General features: G+C 46.1%; 1 protein-coding gene across 1 annotated transcript in view; it reads right to left on the reverse strand.

Annotated features, from left to right (window-relative positions):
- LOC144153367 (glutathione hydrolase 1 proenzyme-like) overlaps positions 1-20,307 on the reverse strand; it is a 76,754-nt gene that overhangs the window by 14,809 nt on the left and 41,638 nt on the right. Inside the window, exons 6-8 of the mRNA XM_077685019.1 lie at positions 12,407-12,467; positions 11,586-11,773; positions 5,195-5,441 (exon numbers count right to left, since the gene is read on the reverse strand). Of these exons, the coding sequence (XP_077541145.1) occupies positions 5,195-5,441; positions 11,586-11,773; positions 12,407-12,467 (496 nt within the window). The remainder of the gene's footprint in view (positions 1-5,194; positions 5,442-11,585; positions 11,774-12,406; positions 12,468-20,307) is intronic.

A 20,307-nucleotide genomic window follows, 5' to 3' on the forward strand; every position in this document is an offset into this window, starting at 1 on the left:
TAACGTAGAAATAAGGGTTGGCACTCAAGAAAACCTCGGAAAGCAAAGGGGAGAGTTTGGTAATAGATAAACAATTTGTAAAGACAGAAAAAAAGTGGAGGAAAAAAATGCCTTTTTTGGGGTATACCATTTTTTGGGGTATAAGTATGAAACAGTAAAAAATTTTGTGGGGGTCTTTAGACGTCTGTAAAAAAATTAGCAGTGGCTGGGCTATGCAATGATACCATAGCGTGAGCTAGGGCTCAGCTGGTTATTCTTAGGTTTCCTGGTCATGTAACATTAGCTGATTATTACGCTTACTACTGCAAAAAAATTTAATGGTAATTCCCTGTTTAATGAACGTCGCGAGAGTCCGGCAGACAAAATTTATACACAAAAATAGGAAGAGCTCCACGGTGTCTGTAGAGAAATATGGAATCACGTGTGCGGAATTGGGTCCACCTCACGGTCGTGGTTTCAAAATGTCAAATTGTAGTAGTCGTGCGATTACTTTCTGTTTTGTGTGGGATTTTACTAAGCGCACTTTTTAAGCTGGTTATAGATGTCCTGTAGGGTGCCGACCTCTATATGCCTTCAAAGTGTCCAAAAAACATTACGTCATATCCACGGAATGAATGATGATAAGTGGGGCGAAGCTCGAGAGGGGGAGATCATCAGTAACCGTAACTCTCCCGTGAAAGTTCGCCCATTACATCATTAAGAAAGACGTAAGACTGTGTGCGTACATTGTACAAATCAACTTTTATTTTCGGAGTCAATGCTCCTAGGCCCAGACCTGGTGAAAGACCCCGCGCCATCGAGGACTACCCCGCACCTCCACCACAATGTCACGTAGGATGGGACACAACGGTAAAGAAAGAACTTTTATTTAGGGCGAACTTGTGCCCGAACAAGACGAGAGGAAACGAGCAAAGGTCCTTGCGTCTCGTTCTATCTCCGAGAACGACTGCCTGCATTCGTGGCGTGATCTCTTGCGTGATCTCCCCGTCGCAGTGCACGTGCGCTCGTGCCTCCGTTGGCGAACACAGACAAGCTCACGCTCCCGGTGCCCAGTTTGCGCTGCCGGTTGCAGCCGGTTCTTGCGCGTGCAACGCGGCCCACTTTGGGACATCTCAAAAAGCATGCGGCGGTCACGTACCACGAGATACAAGGGATGCACAGACCCATGCCTTAAGGAGCTTCGCCCCTAAAAGTGTGTTTCCTGGGTAAGCACCAGTGGTGCTGACCACGAGTAAACTGGTTGCCCGTCTCTTGAGTTTCCTCATACCATGCCGAATCTTGCTTGTGTCGTTAACGAAAATAATGGATAATGCGAACGACCAGAAGCTAGTGTAAAGTTGGGCTTGTTGGCGATGCATTCTTGTAGGCAAAACGCGAGGCAGACACAGGATGAGAGAAGAGATGGGACGAAGACGAGCGCTCGTCTTCGTCCTATCTCTTCTCTCGTCCTGTGTCTGCCTCGCGTTTTGCCTACATGACCTGAAGCTGTTGGTGTTTGCTTCTCGGCGAGTGCGCCTTCGCATTTCTTGGGCCAGTTTGTTAACGACGATGCCACACGCAGAGGTGGCGAAACGTGTTATGAATATTTTACGCTCTTGAGTAGAGTCAGTGTGTCTGGAACTTAAGAATAAGGTTTCACCCGCCGTGGGGGCTCAGTGGCTAAGGCGTTGCGCTGCTGAGCACGAGTTTGCGGGTTCGATTCCCGGCCGTGGCGGCCGCTTTTCTGATGGAGCCGAAAAGCAAAAACGCCCGTGTGTACGAGATATCGGCGCACGTTGAAGATCCCCTGGTGGTCAAAATTAATCCGGAGCCCTCCACTACGGCGCGCCTCATCGCCTGCGTTGCGTCAATCAATCAAGAATAAGGTTTCAAAACGATGGGGTTTTCTGCTGTGCTGTACCACCGAAACAAATCGCAGGTCTTATTCTGAATTAGTCGTTCTTGTCGACGTTTCCCATTCCACCAAGGCGTTGCAAAGTTTCAGATGACACCAAGAGGTTGAACGGGCTTTTTGGCAGCGCCATAAATATACGGAGTAATGGTTGTACAAGTTTCTTTAGCGCGTAAGTGTATTATGAAGGCGTGTGAAAGCTTTCATTCCTCTTCGTATTTTGTCCTGATTGCATTGACTGCATTATGGTTTCTGTAGAAATTCGGACTGTAGGGCATTTATCTCCACATTAAAGGGTGACTGGGAAGTCGTTACTTCCACAAGAGTTGGTGCCTACGTTCAGGTTATAAATAAAAAGAATTTCGCCGTTTGCCTAATCGACTCATACGTGTTCCATGTTGCGCTGCAGTACGTTTGCTGCTCCTTAATAAAAAGATATGCTTCGGGCAACAATAAAGATCTTTCAATCTTATTAACGCCCCGCGCTTCCCTGCGCCCAGGGAACATTTTCATGAGTGAGCATTAAAGTCGCCTATTACTATGGAGGTATCTGGAGGCTAGTAGAATGGGGGCTCAAATTCTGAACTAGAAACGAGGCAGAATATTATTATTCTAACGTTGACGGCTTCAAGGGCGCACAGTTAGAAAATTGACTAACAAAGGACAACTGTCTGCGTGCCCATTGCTGCACCGATTGGGACTAACGGCAACTGTCCCTGTCGCTCCTAAATACCAGGTACCAACTCGTGAAATTTGCTTAGAGTGTAGCCGTATTTTCTAGAGACAAAAATACTTGATCCACTTTGATGAAGAATTGCGTACACATCATCTGAAGATGTGTTAGGCCGCTGCCTTTTTGTTGTACACTGCTGTGAATCGTACATCATGTGGCGGATAACATACTGGTTGATGCGTCTGGTGGTGCGAATATCAGTTGTGCTTTAGTGCTGTTAATTGCAGGCTGACGGGTTTTTTTTTTTCTGGTGGGAGTGCCGTCTCTGTATTATCATTTCTGATTCCGGCTAGGAAGCTGTTGCATTCTTGTTGTGGTCAGATGCCCTTGCAGTTGACAAGAGGTCGGGTTTTTGTTTTTCAGCAAACCCAACGTAGGTCGCCATATGGCCGGGATTCATGACCAAGGCGGAGCGGCCACGCTGTGGAAGTGATCACCCCTCCGCCCACATCCATGGCTCGCACGCTCTCAAAACTACCGGAAACGACTCAGGTAGCAACAGGAGATGTTACACATCTTGGCGTAATTGTCAACATTGTTGCCGAAGGCAGTCTGAGGGTACACCAGTGGACAGCGCGGGAGGCGCGAAGTAAGCAGTGCTGTACGGGGTAGCCACAGGCGCTTGGTGGTGCTTCGATCCCCGCCACAAGCAAACTGCACTGGCGCAAATTCCTGAAAAAAATTATTGGGTGTACGTAACACGGTACCAGGTATTATATTTACGAGTTTAATATTTTATACTTGTTTTCGAACCTTGCGGTATACGATTACAACGCCTGAACTGTGTGGTTGTGCACTCGTTTATTATGTGTGCGTGTTGTGGCATTTTTCACTTGTTTCTTGTTATTGACAGTGCGGCTACCACGGCCGTACCTACGACATTCGAAGCAACATCCCGGTTTGTGGATGTCCGTCCTCAAAAGAGAGTGAGGAAAGTACACTTTAGCGATCATGGTAGCTCTCTACGATAATTTTCAGACGACTTCTTTGGATATAACATTTTTGTCATCCCGGCTAATTCATATTCGCGTAATTGGGGTCGCTCTACATTCGCTCAGGGTTCAAGGACACCGCCATTACCTTTATTTCGAAGTTCATCTTCGGAGATCACGCCTCGAGAGCTCTTGAGTGCATATAGTGAGGTGTTATAATGATCGGCAGTTGGCCTTGGGTTCCTTGCGTTTGAAGTAATGTTCTTCAGTTGTAAAATCAGTAGGCATGTAGCAAGAAATCTGGTTTTTGCTTCTTAGATAGTTGTAACCCGTGTTTCGACATAGTTTGCGATATTGAACACAGGGCTACTGCTAATTGGCGTTTCGTTGTCCAATGAGTGCATGAGCAAAGCCGAGAGAGGTTAGAATCACAGAAAGCTGTAGGATTTGAAACGGATTCATGATTAAAATCTAACTACGCAACAGGACGGGGAAAATAGAGTGCAAAAACTCTGCGCGTTTGTGCCCTTTCTTGTCCTCGTCCCGTAGCGCAGTTACAACTTAATCATGAATCCGAGAGAGGTTGTCTTGAGGCTTGAAACCGTCTTAAAACTAGCTTCACTGCTGGCCCTTCTCGAGGACCGATCAGTTTGAAAACGAGATCTAGAGAATACAATGAGCCGCACTATAACAGAAGGCGATCGGAGTAGACTCCAAGTGGTCTGTCTGTCCTTCTCCCAGCAATATCACGGAGTTCCCTGCCTGGTAGAAAAACAGGGAGCACATCGACCGGAGCGCGACGAGGGTCCCGACAGCTGCCGTTGAGACGCCTTGTTATCACCTTTCTACTGTCGGCAATGGTTCGTACCGAGGCGAGCGAGAGGGGTGGGGGAGTGGCTGGGGTCCACGGTTTTGCGCTTAACATCACCAAGGTCCCTCAAGGTGTCCTGTGCGAGAGATTGCTTTCCATCGTCTTTGTTGTTTTCATTTGTAGTGTTTTTTGGCGCGATATTGTAACACGAAATGTTTCATTCCGGGATTCACGAACATTTCACTTACGTCATATCCGTCACGGAAGTGACGCAGGTACAACTAAGCAAGCGGCCTGTAAAGGATGCTCCCCTGCACACACGGTGTTCTTGCGGGGAAGTAACGTATCGTATTAAAGAGTACGTCATACTTCGGGTTGTTCGTTTTCGGGCTTTATATTTTAACACGAAAGTGTTTTATGCCGGGAGACACCAAGATTTCTTTGGCGTCATATCCGTCACGGAAATGACGCCAGTACAGCTTTGCCGAAGCGACCCGCCAGCAGGGCGTCGCTCGCCAAGCCCACCCACAAGACAGCCTTCGACCCGCAAATAATGCTTAGCTGCAGATTTTGGTGCACATTTCACTTTCGTGTTTTACCAATTCCAATGACAGAGGAATCAACCACAGTTTTATTGGTTGCTGAATGTCGAGCATCTCGGCTAGTAAATTGCCGTCCTGTGGACGTATTCCACACTGTGCTCATGGGCGCTATTAAAGCTTCAGTACAGCCTACACTGCCCTCAAGGGTGAGACAAAAGCTGCTTAAAAACTATCTGGTGACGAGGCAAAAAAGCGTCCGTAATATAAATATGAGCGCACACTCACCTGGGCTAGGGCAGAGATTGCGGCCAAGCCCCCTGTAGCACCCATCACAGCATGCAGTCTGGGGCCTTTCTGGTTCCCGTTGAGGATGATGGTTGGCATCAAGGACGTTAGGGGTCGCATGTCCTTCCCTGGGGGGTTCTTTGTGATGGGATCCTGTTCAGCTGAGAAAAATCTGCCTTTTTGGGGGAAGGCGTCCATATAGCTGTTCATAAGAATGCCATTGGATGTCCAGAACTTGCTCCCAAACCTGTAAAAAACGCAACACAGACTGATGCAAGCGCCTAGAACGTTTCTACTAGTAGCTGGTAGGGCAGTTAAAATGAAGCTATTAAGTCTGGAATGCTGTGTGAAGATCATGGATTCGAAACATTTTAGACAATGTTGCCCCGACACAGCCAAAAGGCTTTTGTATCCTCCATTTTGAAATCATTATTTATGAAACCGAGAAATAAGTTATAAGGAGGATTGTTGTTGCTCAATTTGAGCTACAGTTGAACCTAGATGTAACGATCCTCTATGTAACGAGTTCCTGGATTCAACGAATGTTTAATTCCCCATCACCAGCCCTATACAGACCTATGTGTTCGCGACCACTATGTAACAAAACGTCGCCGCGGTTAACCGTGATATAACGACGTCGGTGAACTCATCAGTCATTGTTTTCTGCTTTTTTGCTGAAAAATCTGCCGGAAAAATGCACTATTTTAACGAATAATAGCACTACCGTAAGGAGCTAGCACCAACGAAAACGTCTGGAATCGTCTTAATACGACATTCATGATGATGATGATGATGATGAACCGAGGGGCTAGCACCATCCCGTCGCTAATGTAGCAGTCACTTCTGGTTCTGCTTCTGTTGCGTGAAACCGTACCACCTCGAAGGACTAACTAACGTTCACGGTTTTTTTCTCCCGCACCGCGAACTACTGTGCGTTTCCACGTGGGAATACGGTTTCGGTTCCAGATTGAAGTTTTCAGGTGCTAGGCCGTCCTGTCGGTGTGCACTCGCGTCTCAACTTTTACCCGTGGTATCAGTTCGTTGGTTATTACTGCTGCTGCTAGAAACTGAAAATTTTGTCTTTTCTAGAAAAAAAGCACAATTTTAAATGCCGTTTCCGCTGGCGAGAAAGAAGAATATTGCTGCCTGGTATAGTATCCTAGCTAGCACCCTCTCAACAATCTTGAGTCCGGTAAACAGCATCAGGTTCGCAAAAAGGGACCCTGTCAGAAAAGTTTGGTTCTTGTAACGCGTTAAGGTGCCGAAAGTGACCAAAGGAAACGCGGTACTTCAGCTACGTTTGTCAATACGGGGTTAAGTGACCTAGAACGCCGTGCAGTGCCTAAGCTAGTGCGAAAGCAGGAGCCGCAGCTCACGCAGTTTTTCTCGGTGAAATAAATCCATGAAGGGCGAGTTCACCTTCACGGATTTCTCGCATTTTGGCTTCGTTTCTGTTTCATTCCCGCGATCCCTAACTCGAAACCTGCCTGTAACGAAAACCTGGATATAACAAAAAATTGCGAACTTTTGTCAACTTCGTTACGTAGAGGTTTAATTGTATATGGAAGTTTGCAGGCGAAGGATGAATGAAGTGAGTCCGAAAAGAAGCCGGGAAAGTTGAAGAATGAACGAAATCAATTCGAGTAACCTAATGAGATGTAAAGAGGAGAAGAATGAACGAGAACGAGAAAGCCACGGGGAGGACAAAGGGTGAGTAGACAGATGATCAAAAGGAAGGGAAGCCTAGGAGAAGGATAAAAGTTGGAGGGGGCTTCAGAAGAGATACCTTGGCCGGACGTCGTTTGAAGTTCGAGAGGCTGGGAGTAATATAGGTTATCAGGACATGTTAAGAGAAATGAATCCACGTAGACGGACAGGTATTTCAGCAGAAATCGTTGGCTGGCCGTGAGAAACGAGGCCAGAAAGCGAGGGATGAATTATGTAAAGTGCCGTGGAGAACCAAACACATCCGGGGTAGCTAAGAAAAACGAAGTAGGCAAAAGACTAAGTACGGGAAGAAATGGAATCAAAAGGGTGGGCAGAGACGTACAGGTCAAAGAAGTATGACATAACAAAGTCGAGGCAGCTCTTTTTTTCTCCGGTATACATGCACACAAACAGATGCAGAAGAAACTCAAAAAGCCTTACATCGTGCTCTGCATAAGCGAACGCACTCAACTCCGTGTGCTCACCCAAGTTAAGCATGTAAGAAAGCTGGGGAGCATTAGACGTATTTTTCGAGAAACAGCCTAAGCTGACCGTCTTTGAATACGGGAGGAAGGGGCTAGGTAGCAGTGTCCCCCTCTACCGTGGTAAAGAGGGCACATGGATTCCGGCAAATAGGAAACCACCTCCACAAGGTCTTCGAGTCAGTGTCTTTGATAGAAGTCGTTCCCCGTCTCGAATACGGACTCTAGTTGAGGAGTTTGTGCTGCGCTGCCTGTAGACGCGTGTAATTGGTGACGGTGTCTATATCCCACGCCGATGGTCAGGGCCGGGTGCGAACGGAAAAAGTTCACCTGCCTGATTATCAAGGAATATGCTGTAATCTAGACGGAATGGAGGGTGCCACCTGGTATTTTTACTTCGCATCTATGAAACCTCTTAAGGACTAAGCTGTTTTTGTTGACGCTTTTAATGGACCGAAATGGGGTACCGTGGTCGCACCGATGTGGAGAGGCAATAGCCTAGGGAGGAGGATAGCAAACGCCAAGCACACATGCAGCAAGTGGAAGAAGACGCTCATATAGGCAAAGGTTTTTCTGATCTACTAAATATGGTGTCCATGTGTATACTTGTCAACATTGTTGAATAAACAGAAAACATTAAGCATACCTAAGGCAAGGCATTAATATATAGGTGTATTGGCATTGTTCTTTTAAATGCGAATACGTGACTGCTTCATTTTTTGCCATACCAAATAAAACGTACGCCTTAAAAAACAAAAAGCGCGAGCGGCGCCCGCTTGTGGCAGTGTTCAGTAAATAAAATGTTCCAGTGGGTGGTGTGTGCAGTTAAGACGGCGAAAATGAATGGGCGCGAACCGGAATCGATCTGCTGGATTTGAAAATTTTTATGAAGCTTAGCCTTGCGATTTTTATTTATTTATTTATTTATTTATTTATTTATTTATTTATTTATTTATTTATTTATTTATTTATTTATTTATTTATTTATTTATTTATTTATTACTGCAGGCCATAGGAGGCCCAAGCAGGAGTGGGGGTGTGCAGAAACTGTTACATTTACAGTAAAAATAGGCATCAAGGGTAAACATATAGAACTGCATTGCACAAAAATGCAAAGGTTATAAAAAAACAGCAAAAGATGCAAGTGTGCTAAAACAGGTCAGAGAAAAAAGAAAAAGGTGGGGTTGGGGTAAGGGATCTTAATACAAATCTAGTAAAAGAACTAATCTTTTAACCGTTCAATAAAGGAACGTGCATGTCTTGAGATAAACGTTTCGGAAGCACCGTATTCCAGTCCCTTAAGTGACTAAAATGCGCTGCCTCTATAGTTCCTCCCTTAGTGCTACCTCCGTCAGTTACTTATAGTGACTGGAATGAAAGTACCATGGGGCAGCTTCGCTGTTTTGCATTAGCGTTAGTGATTTTAAGTCGGTAAAAATGGGTTAGTTTTTTGGCCCTCCTAATATTTTAACATGGTTTTTGCAAATATCATTGGGGTCAATCCCGACCCCGATGAAACGCGACAAAAATGTTTTACCTGTTACTGTGGACCTAATCGCGTTCAGTGGTCCAAGAATTGACTCGTTTGGCGTGAGCCGCCTAAACGTTCACAATTTTCTTCGGCTTTCAGCAGACTCATTCATTCCTCGCTTAATATTTCGAATTGCAAACGGCAATGACAGTTTTGCCCAAGCTACCCACAACCATCGCGAAAAAGCAGCGTCCCAACAGTTGATCGAAAAAATTTCTGAAAGCGTTCCTTGAAATACAAACATCCAAGAATTTGGAAACAAACTAGCAAAAGCTTGATGCGAATTCACTGCGCTGCCTCCAATAATGAACTCCGTCGATGCAGGCAGTAATTTCTATTCTACAGTGGTGACCACGTTACAAGAATTCATAAACGTAAGATCGGCTAACGCATTTTATTCGGTTCTGAGTTAAAGGAGACACCAAGGGCTCCTTCTCCGGCTTGAGCAGATCGAAAGAATATCGGTTTCTCCTTCTTTTCTTGTACTTAAAGCATTGGTGTGACCTTCGGGGCGGACCGCCCGTGCATGTTGAAAAACGGCATGGTAGCGCCATTTCTGTTAAACCATTTATACTCCTATATTGAGCAAAGCGTGCGAGAAAAAATACCCAAGGCGGCCCAATACTAGTATTTGTTAGCTTTGTAGCGAGCTCCCGGACATCGCGTTGCCTGCTTCGATGGGCGAGCTCTCGTTCCTCACCACCGCCTTGTCGCCTTCGTTGTCGGAGGAGGGAGAGGGTCCACATATTGAACACGCCGGCATTCTCAGTGTCCAATCAACGATAAGGTAAGCAACAACACGTGTATGCTGAGCTGTCCCGCCGAATCTCGGCAATTTCAAAATAGCCGTTACTGCCCCGGCGTGTTCTTCTGCCTACCAGGAATGCCGGAAACTGTAACGTGTCTGCAGCAGTGTCTACCCCAACCTCAGCGGTTAAAATTACCCGCCAATCTCTCGGCGGCTACTGACGATTGCAATGTGGTAACTCTATTGGGAGAACAACGCGTTTCCTATCTGGACGCGAACGCACAAAATGAAACCACTTTCGCCAATTGCACGACCCGGATCCCCACTGATTTAAAACAGAAGATCGGAATCACGATACTAAGCCTCAGTTTACCTGGCTGTGCCCCTACCCTACCATCGTGCACCTGTAATAAAGGTTTATCGCTGACAGCTTACTGGCGCCACTGAATGACAGTATTACTGTTGTCTAGGCTCAACGGCGTCGCGTCATGACAACAAAGCGTAGTTTGCGGCACTCCCACAGTTCAAGAAAGTCTCATGTCTTGACTTCTTGTATTTTTAACTTAGCCCTGGTCGTATTCTTTCATCAGGACGGTCGAACAGTAACATCTGCACATATTGTAGGAAAAAAACCAACGCAGAATTTATAATACCTGTCTTAATTTTGTGCACAAACCTCCCAGTTCCCTGTGCTGGTGCCGCTCTTCAACCACTCACAACACTCACATAACATTTTTTTTTGGATGCACACAGACCACGCACAACACAATCACTCGCGCTATGACAATCAATAGCCCGACTGCCCGCAGTTCTCCTCGCGCCCCTCGCCATACCACTCGAAATTCGGCGACGTACATACAGGCACCGTTTTGGCTGTTCTATAAACAAGGCATGCCAGAACAATGAACGCGCTATGGCAAGCCAGCGCAGAAGATTCCTGGGGGGAAAATGCTCGGGCAGCACAACGTTAGGCACGCCGAACTATAGAAGTAGAAAGACCACCGCGGAAGAACAAATGTAAGACATCAAGAAAGCGTAAAGAAAGGAGGGAGGGGAAACGAATCGTCCGCCTACAGTACCTATCGCAAGGTATGTCCAAATTTGCAATATGTAAGAGCACATCCGCTGATTCGGAATCGTTACTTAAACTGGGGAGTTTCGGTACCCGACTGTACTGAAAACTAGCTCCCTTTTCTCCGCTTTTCGCACTTATCTTGCACTTATTGCACACTCATTCCGTACTTAACCCAGAAGACACAGTCCTAAAGGGCAGTGCCTTTTGCTGTAACCATTATACCAAGTAATAACAGCTTGAGTTCGAAGCCTGCCAAGGAAAACGACGCTTCGGTATTTTGACGAATTCATAGCGCAAAGAGCGAGGGCAAGAAAGAGGACACACAACGCAGCGCTAACTTCCAACTCAGGCATTATAGCGGTAAGAACGCAGCAACAAATACTGACACTTTCATGCTTAGCGAAGGAAATATACAGACGACTGCTAGTGTCCCTGGTGCGGTGAAAGAAATGTTAGTGGCACTTCTTAAGTTAAAACGGCTTTTTTATACGAAAGTGAGCAAATTCATTCTTTGTCCACAAATTTGCAACGGAAAGTGAGATTGCGCGAAAAAATCTGAATTTCAAATTTACCGCGTTTCACCTGAATTCAATTTTTAAAAGCAGTGAAGCCACGAGCTCATTAGCCTAGGTAAGAAAAAGCCGCTCATGCACAGTTAATGCTCATGCTCATGCACATGGTGACCCAAAAGCCCCTGGCTCCGTTTTCTGCAACATCAAAGAAATGCTGCATCGCAGGCCTTGATCTTCTCGTTCCCGTTAGCAGCTTGCATGAACCATCATAAAAGCACGTTGCGGAAGAAAAAGTTGATGGGTGCAAAATCTTTGTAAGAAACAAAAAGCACTTACTCGTGGTTAAGTCCTGAAGTTATAGAAAGTGCGTTGCCTTGAGCGTCCCGTATCGATAATTGCGCCCCCCCATAGTCCGGGATCAGGCCCAAGTCTAGGTTGTAGTCCTTGAAACTTTTGCGGCTGGCCCACTCGAGGAAGTCTTGTTTGAAGCTTCCTGATATTTTATCGTACAGGCGGTCTTCTACCTGTGGACCCGAAATGTTATTTATTGTTTAGTCTTCCGCGTGCACGTTCCGTGTAAACCATAAACTCTAGGGAAAAAAATAATGCAGCGACAATTTTAATTTATATGTGGCCGGGTGCGGCACGGAAGCACCCGCGAACATTTATGTTTAGGTAAGGAAGGTGTGCCCTTCTGATTTTTCCGTCTCCGCGCTGACCCACTTATGCTGTAGTACTGAATAGGACCCGCCTTCCTACCGAACATAAAGCCGTGACCATAATGATGGTAGAAACATTGACAGCTATGAACAGGCAGTACCTACCGACTTCACGTCAACGCAAGGAGATTTCTCCAAACATGGCCTCGGCACTCCACACTTTATTCTGTACAAGTAATCTCATTATGTTCGCAAATCACTTCAACGTCCCTTAAAGGCAGGCTTTACATGCGCACAGAAGCAACATCGAAGTTCTAAGCCATGAAACACTTGTATCTCACCCCACATCACGTTCTGAATCGATTACGTGAAAAGCGTTCTCGTTTTTCTATTTTATGTGCATAAAAGATAGCGAAATCCTTTTCTGTAACCGACATGGTTTGCGCAGATCTGATAGTAGTGTAGTTGCTGGGTTCGAGGTATAATGCGTGGACTTACAAATGTGTTATCTTCGATGGTCTGTCTTTTCGCCAAGGCGAACTTCACCTTCTCCACGAGCCTGTGAGCAAGAAAACGATATTTGGCCGTGAGCGATATACGTTACGGCGATATCCGTGAATACGGATATACGTTACAATATGTTTTGTCTTGTGCTACGCAAATGAGCTAACGTTTTCCCTATAAACTTTCAATGTCAAACTTTGTTTCTGGAGCGCTAATTTTTGTATTCCTAAATGCAATTCTGATGTTTAGGCTTTCGAATTATTCCTCTCTTTTTGTGCATGCAGCCAATGTGAAAGCGCTCCGTCGTATTGAGCATTGTGGCGTACCATTATGCAGGCATAAATTGCGCTCGCATAGTTAATAGGAATCAGCAAAGATAGGTTCACTGTAACCCGGTAGCGCAGAAGCATAACCATTATAACTAACTACAACACGCTGATACACGCACATATCAGCATGGCTAAGTGGGCAGAGCGGCGACATCATCGTCATCATCATCACCAACGGCAGCCTACTCAGGCCCACTGCAGGAAGAAGGCGTCTCCCATTGACCTCCAGCTGCTGCTGTCCAGCCCACTCAAGTCCACTGTTGGCCACCGAATTTCCCTATTTCCTTCCTTCATCGTGTTACTGACCTTCTCCTTCGTATAGACCCATCTCTTGGTATCCGTTCTGTTACCCTAATTGTCCACCGGTTCTCGGTTCGTCTCACTACATGGCCAGCCCAAGTCCATTTCTTTTTCTATACTTGAACTATGATATCATCTACTCGAGTTTGTTCCCTGATCCATTCAGCTCGTTTCCTGACCCTTAGTGTTACTCCTATCATTATTCCTTCCATTGCCCGTTGAGCCGATCTACGTTTACTTTCAAGAGGTGTAGTAAGGTGCCACGCGTCAGTTCCGTATGTCCTAACCGGCAGTATGCACTGGTTGTCGATTTTTTTAGTGACAGACGTAGCTCTTTTTTCGTTATTGGATAGTGTTTGCCGAGTGCTCCCCAACGCATACCTATTCTGCACCGGATTTCTCTCTCGTGGTTGGGGTCAGCACTAACCATCTGCCCAAGACAGTTCTATTCTTGTACTTTTTTGGGCGTTTCGTACCATAGGCTGAAGAATGCGTTTACGGCATGCCTATTCGTCAATACTGCAGATTTATTCATATTTATTTTTCGTCCATGACCACGCTTCGTCTTTGTAGTCCCTCAAGCATTTTTTGCAGGCCTTCTGTGGTCCCACTCAGCAATACTGTGTGGTTTGCAACCCTGAAATGAGTGTAGTATTCTCCATTTATCCTTAATCATGTGTTTTCACCATCAAGCTTTCATCCTTAATCATGTGTTTTCCCAGTCAAGCTTTCTAAATACCCCCTTCAGACATGCTGTGAACAGTTTTGGCGAGAGTGTATCTCCCTGTCTTACTCCCTTTTGAATGGCGATTTATTCATTGCTTGTGAAGTGTTATCCTGCCCCTACATCCCTCACATATGCCGTCAAGAAGTCTCATGTAGTTCTCTTTTATCCTTGGTCGTTTAAAGCTTTTAGCACGGCTGCGGTGCGTACGGATTCAAACGATTTCTCATAACCTAAAAACACCATAAAAAGGGCTTAGTGTACTCTGGGAATTTTTCTATTGCCCGATTGAAGACATGGATGTGATCCATGGTTGAGTACCCTCTCGTAAACACAGCCTGCTCTCCGCGTTGTTGGCAATCCAGGCTGCAACCAATGTGACTGACTAACTTTGGTAAACGTCTTGCAATCAAGTAAGAGTAGGCTGATGAGTGTTTTCGTAAGATCCTTGAAATCTCCCTCCTTATGAATCACAAACATTTTGGCGTTTTTTCAAGCTATGGGCACTTTTTTGGGTCTTGAAGTATTCTGAAAATAGTGCAGCAAGCTCTTGTAGTACCACATCTCGTCGCTCCTTAAAAAAATTCATGGTTACGCCATCGTCACCAGCAGATTTCCCTCTTTTCATGTCTTTGAGAGCCGTTCCTACTTCCTCTTCAGTAACTAGTGAGGCAACGCAAGTTAAGCCTGTACTCTTAGTGGTTTCTCCTGATCGAACGTCGCTGACATACTGTCTGGTGTAGAATCATTCTGCTGCCTTTATTATCTCGTCCATGTTGTGCATGTTACCCACCTCGTCTCTGATTGCACACATTTTCTCTTTGCCAATGGGAAGCTTCCCCTTAGTTTCAGCGTTTCCTGGATCGCGGCCATGTTGTATGAACCAATGTTGTTTATTTTACTTTCGTTAATTTAGACAGTTTTGCTAACTCGGTCGAATGAACCGCACCTGACACCTTCATGTCCTTACGTTTCGGAATTAGTTCCTGTGTTTTCTTAGTCAGTTTCCCCATTCATTTCCTTCATGTTGCTTCTCCCACAGCTGCTGCAGATTCTGTGATTGCCGTTGTTAGGTTGTCGTTTAGCCGTTATACCGTGCCCTCATTTTCCTCGTTTAGAAGCGCAAACTTGTTTTGGAAAGTTACTTTTAACTCCTCCGTCCTGGCTCTCACTGACCCGATATTGGTTTCTTATATTTCACGAGTTTCCTTTGTCTTTTGAGATTCAGGCTTACCTTGCATCTAACCATCCTACGATCGCTGCTTCGAACCTTACTTGAAACTCTACGTCCTGCAGAATACCTGGGCTGTCACTTAAGATGAAGTAAATAAAAATTTTTGTTGCACACTTAGGACTTTTATTGTCCATTTCCTACTCTTTCGCTGCAGAAGAATGCGTTCATCAACCGCAGTTTGTCCCCATGCCATGACGTGGGAGCAAATCACAAAAACAGGGTAAGGACCTGTCGTATAAAAAAATTGGCACAGCTTCCACTATTGGTTCAAGGCTGCAGAAACAGCAGAGATGATGGTCGACCTAGCTTCTACCTACACTGGCCGCGGATCTAGGAGAGAGGGAGCTGCCGGACCCTAGCAGTGCAAAGCCATTTCGGGCGGTACTGTAAAGCAAAGACTAATAAAGTATGTGGAGTGTTTTATTCAGCACCAACCATTGTCATTCTTTTCGTCGTCGTCTTCCGACGGCAATGGCATGTAGGGCAAATCCTCTTGTACAGAGTACTCGCATGGGTAGACCTACACTTCGTCAGCTAGCCCAGTGGCCGTTTTCACGTTTAGATTGTGAAGGCATGGCTTGACAGATTCGCCGTCGTCGCCTTTGGCGCGGCGTGGCGCACCCGTCGCTACACGACGACGAAGGCGTGAGCTCCTCAGGTGGGGCTAACCCACGAGCAAGCCTGGACGACGCCGGGCGGTCGCAGTGAGGCATGTGCTCACGTGCGCTCTGGGTTTCTGTCAGCACTGGACGCATCTGTGTCCGCCTAAACAGCTCTGCTGTTAAAATGCATAGCAGCTTCCGGTTGTAGGAATTCCCTGCGCGTGTTTGGCCATGGTATGTGCCGGGTGCTGGTGAACATGAAACCCTTATTCAAAGTTTTGGTGGGAGACGAGAGCGTATACCCTAACAGTGTCTGGACAACAGCTACTTTAACAGCAGTCTCCATTCTACGTCCTGACAGCAGCCAAGCAGCTCAGATCAGTAAACACCGTCGTACAAGTTATATAAACTATCATGAAATTGGGAAGGACTGGGTCGTTGAATGAACTGAGGAAGTAAAGAGTGCAGCCAAGAACCCAGAACGGGGAATTGCGGAATGAGTTCGTGGATTGTGGGTGTCGAACTACGTTCACTTTTTGATAAAATATAGAGGAAGTGGAGACCACGAAGTCACCCCAGTATGAACCAAACACACTGCAGGCCGAAGACGCATAACATGCATTACGAAGTACGCTACCTCGTATACTGGGCTCTCCTTCACGTTCTCTAGCATTAAGCTGAAGCGATCATATCTTACGCCTGTGTTATAGGAGGCTCATTTGCTAGTTGCAAGCTCCCAGCGTGCCGTCTCAGACTCTGGAGTCACAGGCGGGGGGTTAACAGAGCTGTACGGGATATAAATAATAGAACAGGGGATGTCTTTGTCGATGGTAGCGGCAAAGCAACATATCGTACAATAGCTAATTTAGTGATCCCTGGACGGACAACTTGATCTCGTCGAGGGCCCATGTGGTGATTTCAAGAAACCGAAAGACGAATTCCCCATTCCAGGATCAGGCCTATTGGCAATCGGCAACTTAACTCCTAAAAACGCTACTTCATTTTCGGTTGCGTATTTACCGTTAACGGTTTTATTCATGAATCTTTTTACCTATATGTGTATTGTATTCCTGCATCAGATGGCCAAAAACTCAATGAGAAATAATTTGTGTGCTTTAGCCTACTTACGTGCGTTGAACTAAAAAGCAATACGGCAATGACAACTGGTGAACTGGGCGCGAGCGTCTAAGGTATCTGCTATTAGCACTGAGAAATCCTCCTGAGTGCGGAAAAAACTTTATGCACTCGCTAATCCCCTTTAGTGGGAAGCAACACTTTCTGTTGTCCATTTCCGAAGCATACTCTACCTGAACAGGTGTTTCTACTAAGCGCATAGATGGCGCAACGTAAGGCTGTGTGGTGCATTGGGGACGTGCTGTATCAACTTCATTCACGGTAAATGCCAAGCTTTCTCTCAGGGCTTCCCGACATTCGAAGTTCTAAATGTAAGACTGGAGAGTTAATTGCTGATGAGCTACATGTCATCGCTATTGTTTTTCCTCCCTCTGCCACGCATGCAGAGTCTACAGGTGATTACGTTGATCGCGGTGTTTCAGTGAACAGAGAGAAGTCCCTGATTAACCGTTATGTGTTACACATACACAGATCCACGAGTCTTTCGGTAAGTGGATTGGCTACCAATAGCTGTGCCACTCACCACTCTGTGCTCTTCCACGCTGTAGAAATCCCATCATTCTCTAAAAAGACCACTGTAAACTGCGTATCTGCATTCGTAGATAGAAATAACCCTGTCTTGCCTGATGGAAATTCATGCTTAGCGCAAAAGCCGAATAAAGAAAACTACCACAAGCATGAACAGATCAGTTCCTGCGTGTAGATGCCTTCTACTAGTAAATTGCCCAGGGAATTTTTTTTAGTAAAAGCACATGTCAACAACGTGTACACCGTGTTCAATTGCGAAACTTTGTGTTCCATTTAGCAGGATTCTCTGCCAAGTAGCTGGCTGTTTATTAGTTTTTTGAGAAAACGTGATATGGCACTCTAACTTTTCCGAGTGTCTGAACTCGGAGCGTCACAATATGTGACACTTTTTGCAGCTACCACCATCTAGCCTACTGCGCGCGTTTTTTCTTGCCGTTATCAGCGGGTGCGGTGCCTTTATCATTTTGTCATTCACACAGACACACACACAAAGCCAGAGAGAGAGAGAGAGGGGGAGAGAGAGAATAACAATTATTTAGCGTAGGGGCTAATGGCAGGGCACTGGCCTGGTGTAGGGCATCCTTATTTCGGGATACCCAGGCTGACTACAAAGGGTGAGCACTAAACGAACTTCTTCCTCGGTATCAAGATAACTGTGGGCAATTTCCTCCGTGGTTCAAAACAAAACTGGTCACTTCAATCATGCACCGCAGGCACACTTGGATTCGATTGGATTGGAAAACATTTATTGAGCACAAAAGTGGCTGGCTTTCTCAGTCCAGATAGCAGCGAGCTAGAGCAGATGCTTGGGCGCGAGTGATGACGCGTTCTTGGTCCTTGCCCTCACGCCTACGGGTCGCACGGTACTGCATAAACTAGGCTAGCCCACTCCTCTTCCTTTAGACACCCCCCAGCGTATCCCTCCGTCACTCCGCGCTTGTATCTTCGTGTCTCCCATCCCCAAACACGTGCACCCTACCTTCAATCAAGGCAGAAGACAGGCAGCCTCACCCGCCTCCGAGCCGAATATCACAAAAAAACCGGACACCCGATACACGGACGTCGCTCCGTATACATCCGGCCCTGCTCACGTACTGGTTTTCGTCGACTCCAAATCTGTCTATGTTACCTTGCTAAGCCTTCTCCACGCAAGCACCACGACGGCTGAAGAGACAGCCATCGCTCTAGCAGCGACCATGGCTTCCTCTAACTACGTGGCAATCCTGACAGTTTCGCAACCGGCTTTCCGCAACTACTGTACAGGCCGCGTCTCTCCCTCAGCGCTGAAGATACTATCCTCAATCAAGGATCCCCCCCCCACCCCCACATCCAAATTGTATGGACACCAGGCCATTCTTCCCTCGAGGGAAACGAGGCGGCACCGCCGCTGCCCGCGCGCTTACATTCCGCAGGCACATTAACATTTGTAAATAACGTTCTCTCCAAAAAATCATAGCAGAGCTCGACATAAATCACTAGAATATTCCACGTGATGGTTGCAAGGATGTTTCAGCATTGGTTCTCTGTGCTATTCTTGCCCATTTATTTGGAAGTGCCCACCAACAGCACTAGGCCGTATTGGGTAGAGCACTAAATAGTACGTACCTACAGGCAAAAACAATGTAATAAGGGCACTAGTTGCGGCGTTCACTGAATCGCGAATTGCAGCGTAGCCCTACACCACCCCCCCTCCTACACACACGCGTAAATACATATACACACACATTACACATGTACATAAACATTACGGTCGGTTAGATCGGCACTTAAAAAGATGGGGTTCATACAAAATTGCAGGCATCTGCATAAACTGACCTTCTGTAGACTTGCATTGAGCGAATGTATAACGCGTTGCCGAACTAACGTAGAAACTCGTGGATATTTTCTATCGGCAATGCTGTATCTGTTTCTGCTTTACTGGATGACATGTGACCTAGCAAAAGAAGGCACTTAGTTACCTGTGCAGCTCTTTCTCGCCCATTGTAGGATATGATATCGAATTTCTGCCTTCAAGCACTGACGGCCTGCAATAAAAGATATCAAACATATCAATTCATATATTCCTCGTCTACAATTACGCAACTTGCTCGGTTGATTAACAAATACAGTACAGTTTTAGGCAGACTTCACCCCAAATTGGCTGCAAATTCTCTGAAAGAACACTTCTTAAAGCTGATCCCTTCAATAACAACACGCTGAAGTAAATCCCCTTGGTTACAATGCAATACAAGAAGGACTTTTCGTGCTGCTGTAGAAAGTTCCCACTTGTGCGCAAGGTAACAACACAGAATCAACTGCAGTGCAAACAAGAAATACCGAAATACCCCGAGGAAAAATTTTTTAAGGAAGCTTTGTATTGCTAGGCGAAAAGAAAATCCTGAGGTTTCATTTACGAAGAAAACTCCTAAAACACGTTGGAGAGGAGTTAGAAGTAAGGAAGAGAGATTGGTTGGGTTTAAAGATGACGTAGCCACAGTCCTGCATACACCGACACTGGTTAGTAATAATGGCGCACAGGAGGGAGCAAAAAATTGGCCGCGTACCTGCTCCTTTCGTTGAAAATGCCGACGCAAGACGATAGTCTACTCGCGCCCTTGGCAAGTAAATGCATCTCGTCTCTTTCCCCCTCGCCTGTCATGGCGTTCCTCCCCAGTCTCGTTCCTTCCAAGCTAACACGCTACAGGCTTGCTCAAGTCAATTTAAATTTACCGAGTTCCACTGCTCCAAGTCGGGTGCTCGATGCCAGCACTGCCGTACGGCGGAGACGCGCGTGAATCGAAGCACCCCACTAAACATTCATAGAACCACGATGCCCCACTCCATGAGCGTTCCAAGCGGAACGCGCAACCTATCTTGTGTAGCCTTTCTTTGCTGTTGCCGTTTGATTTTTCACGATTCCACAAGGTAGCGCTGGAAACAGCAGGCGACCGTTGTCTGGAGTTGATGTAGTATTTTATTTGCTATCGCAAAAAGCAAGCATGCGTAAATTTCCTAATAAAGGAACACTACTGTCATGAATGAAGGTTAATCCCCGGAATGACGCC

Source organism: Haemaphysalis longicornis, unplaced genomic scaffold (genome assembly GCF_048455015.1).
Source record: "Haemaphysalis longicornis isolate Haplotype H1 unplaced genomic scaffold, Haemaphysalis longicornis Haplotype H1 scaffold_9, whole genome shotgun sequence".
NCBI lineage: Eukaryota > Metazoa > Arthropoda > Arachnida > Ixodida > Ixodidae > Haemaphysalis > Haemaphysalis longicornis.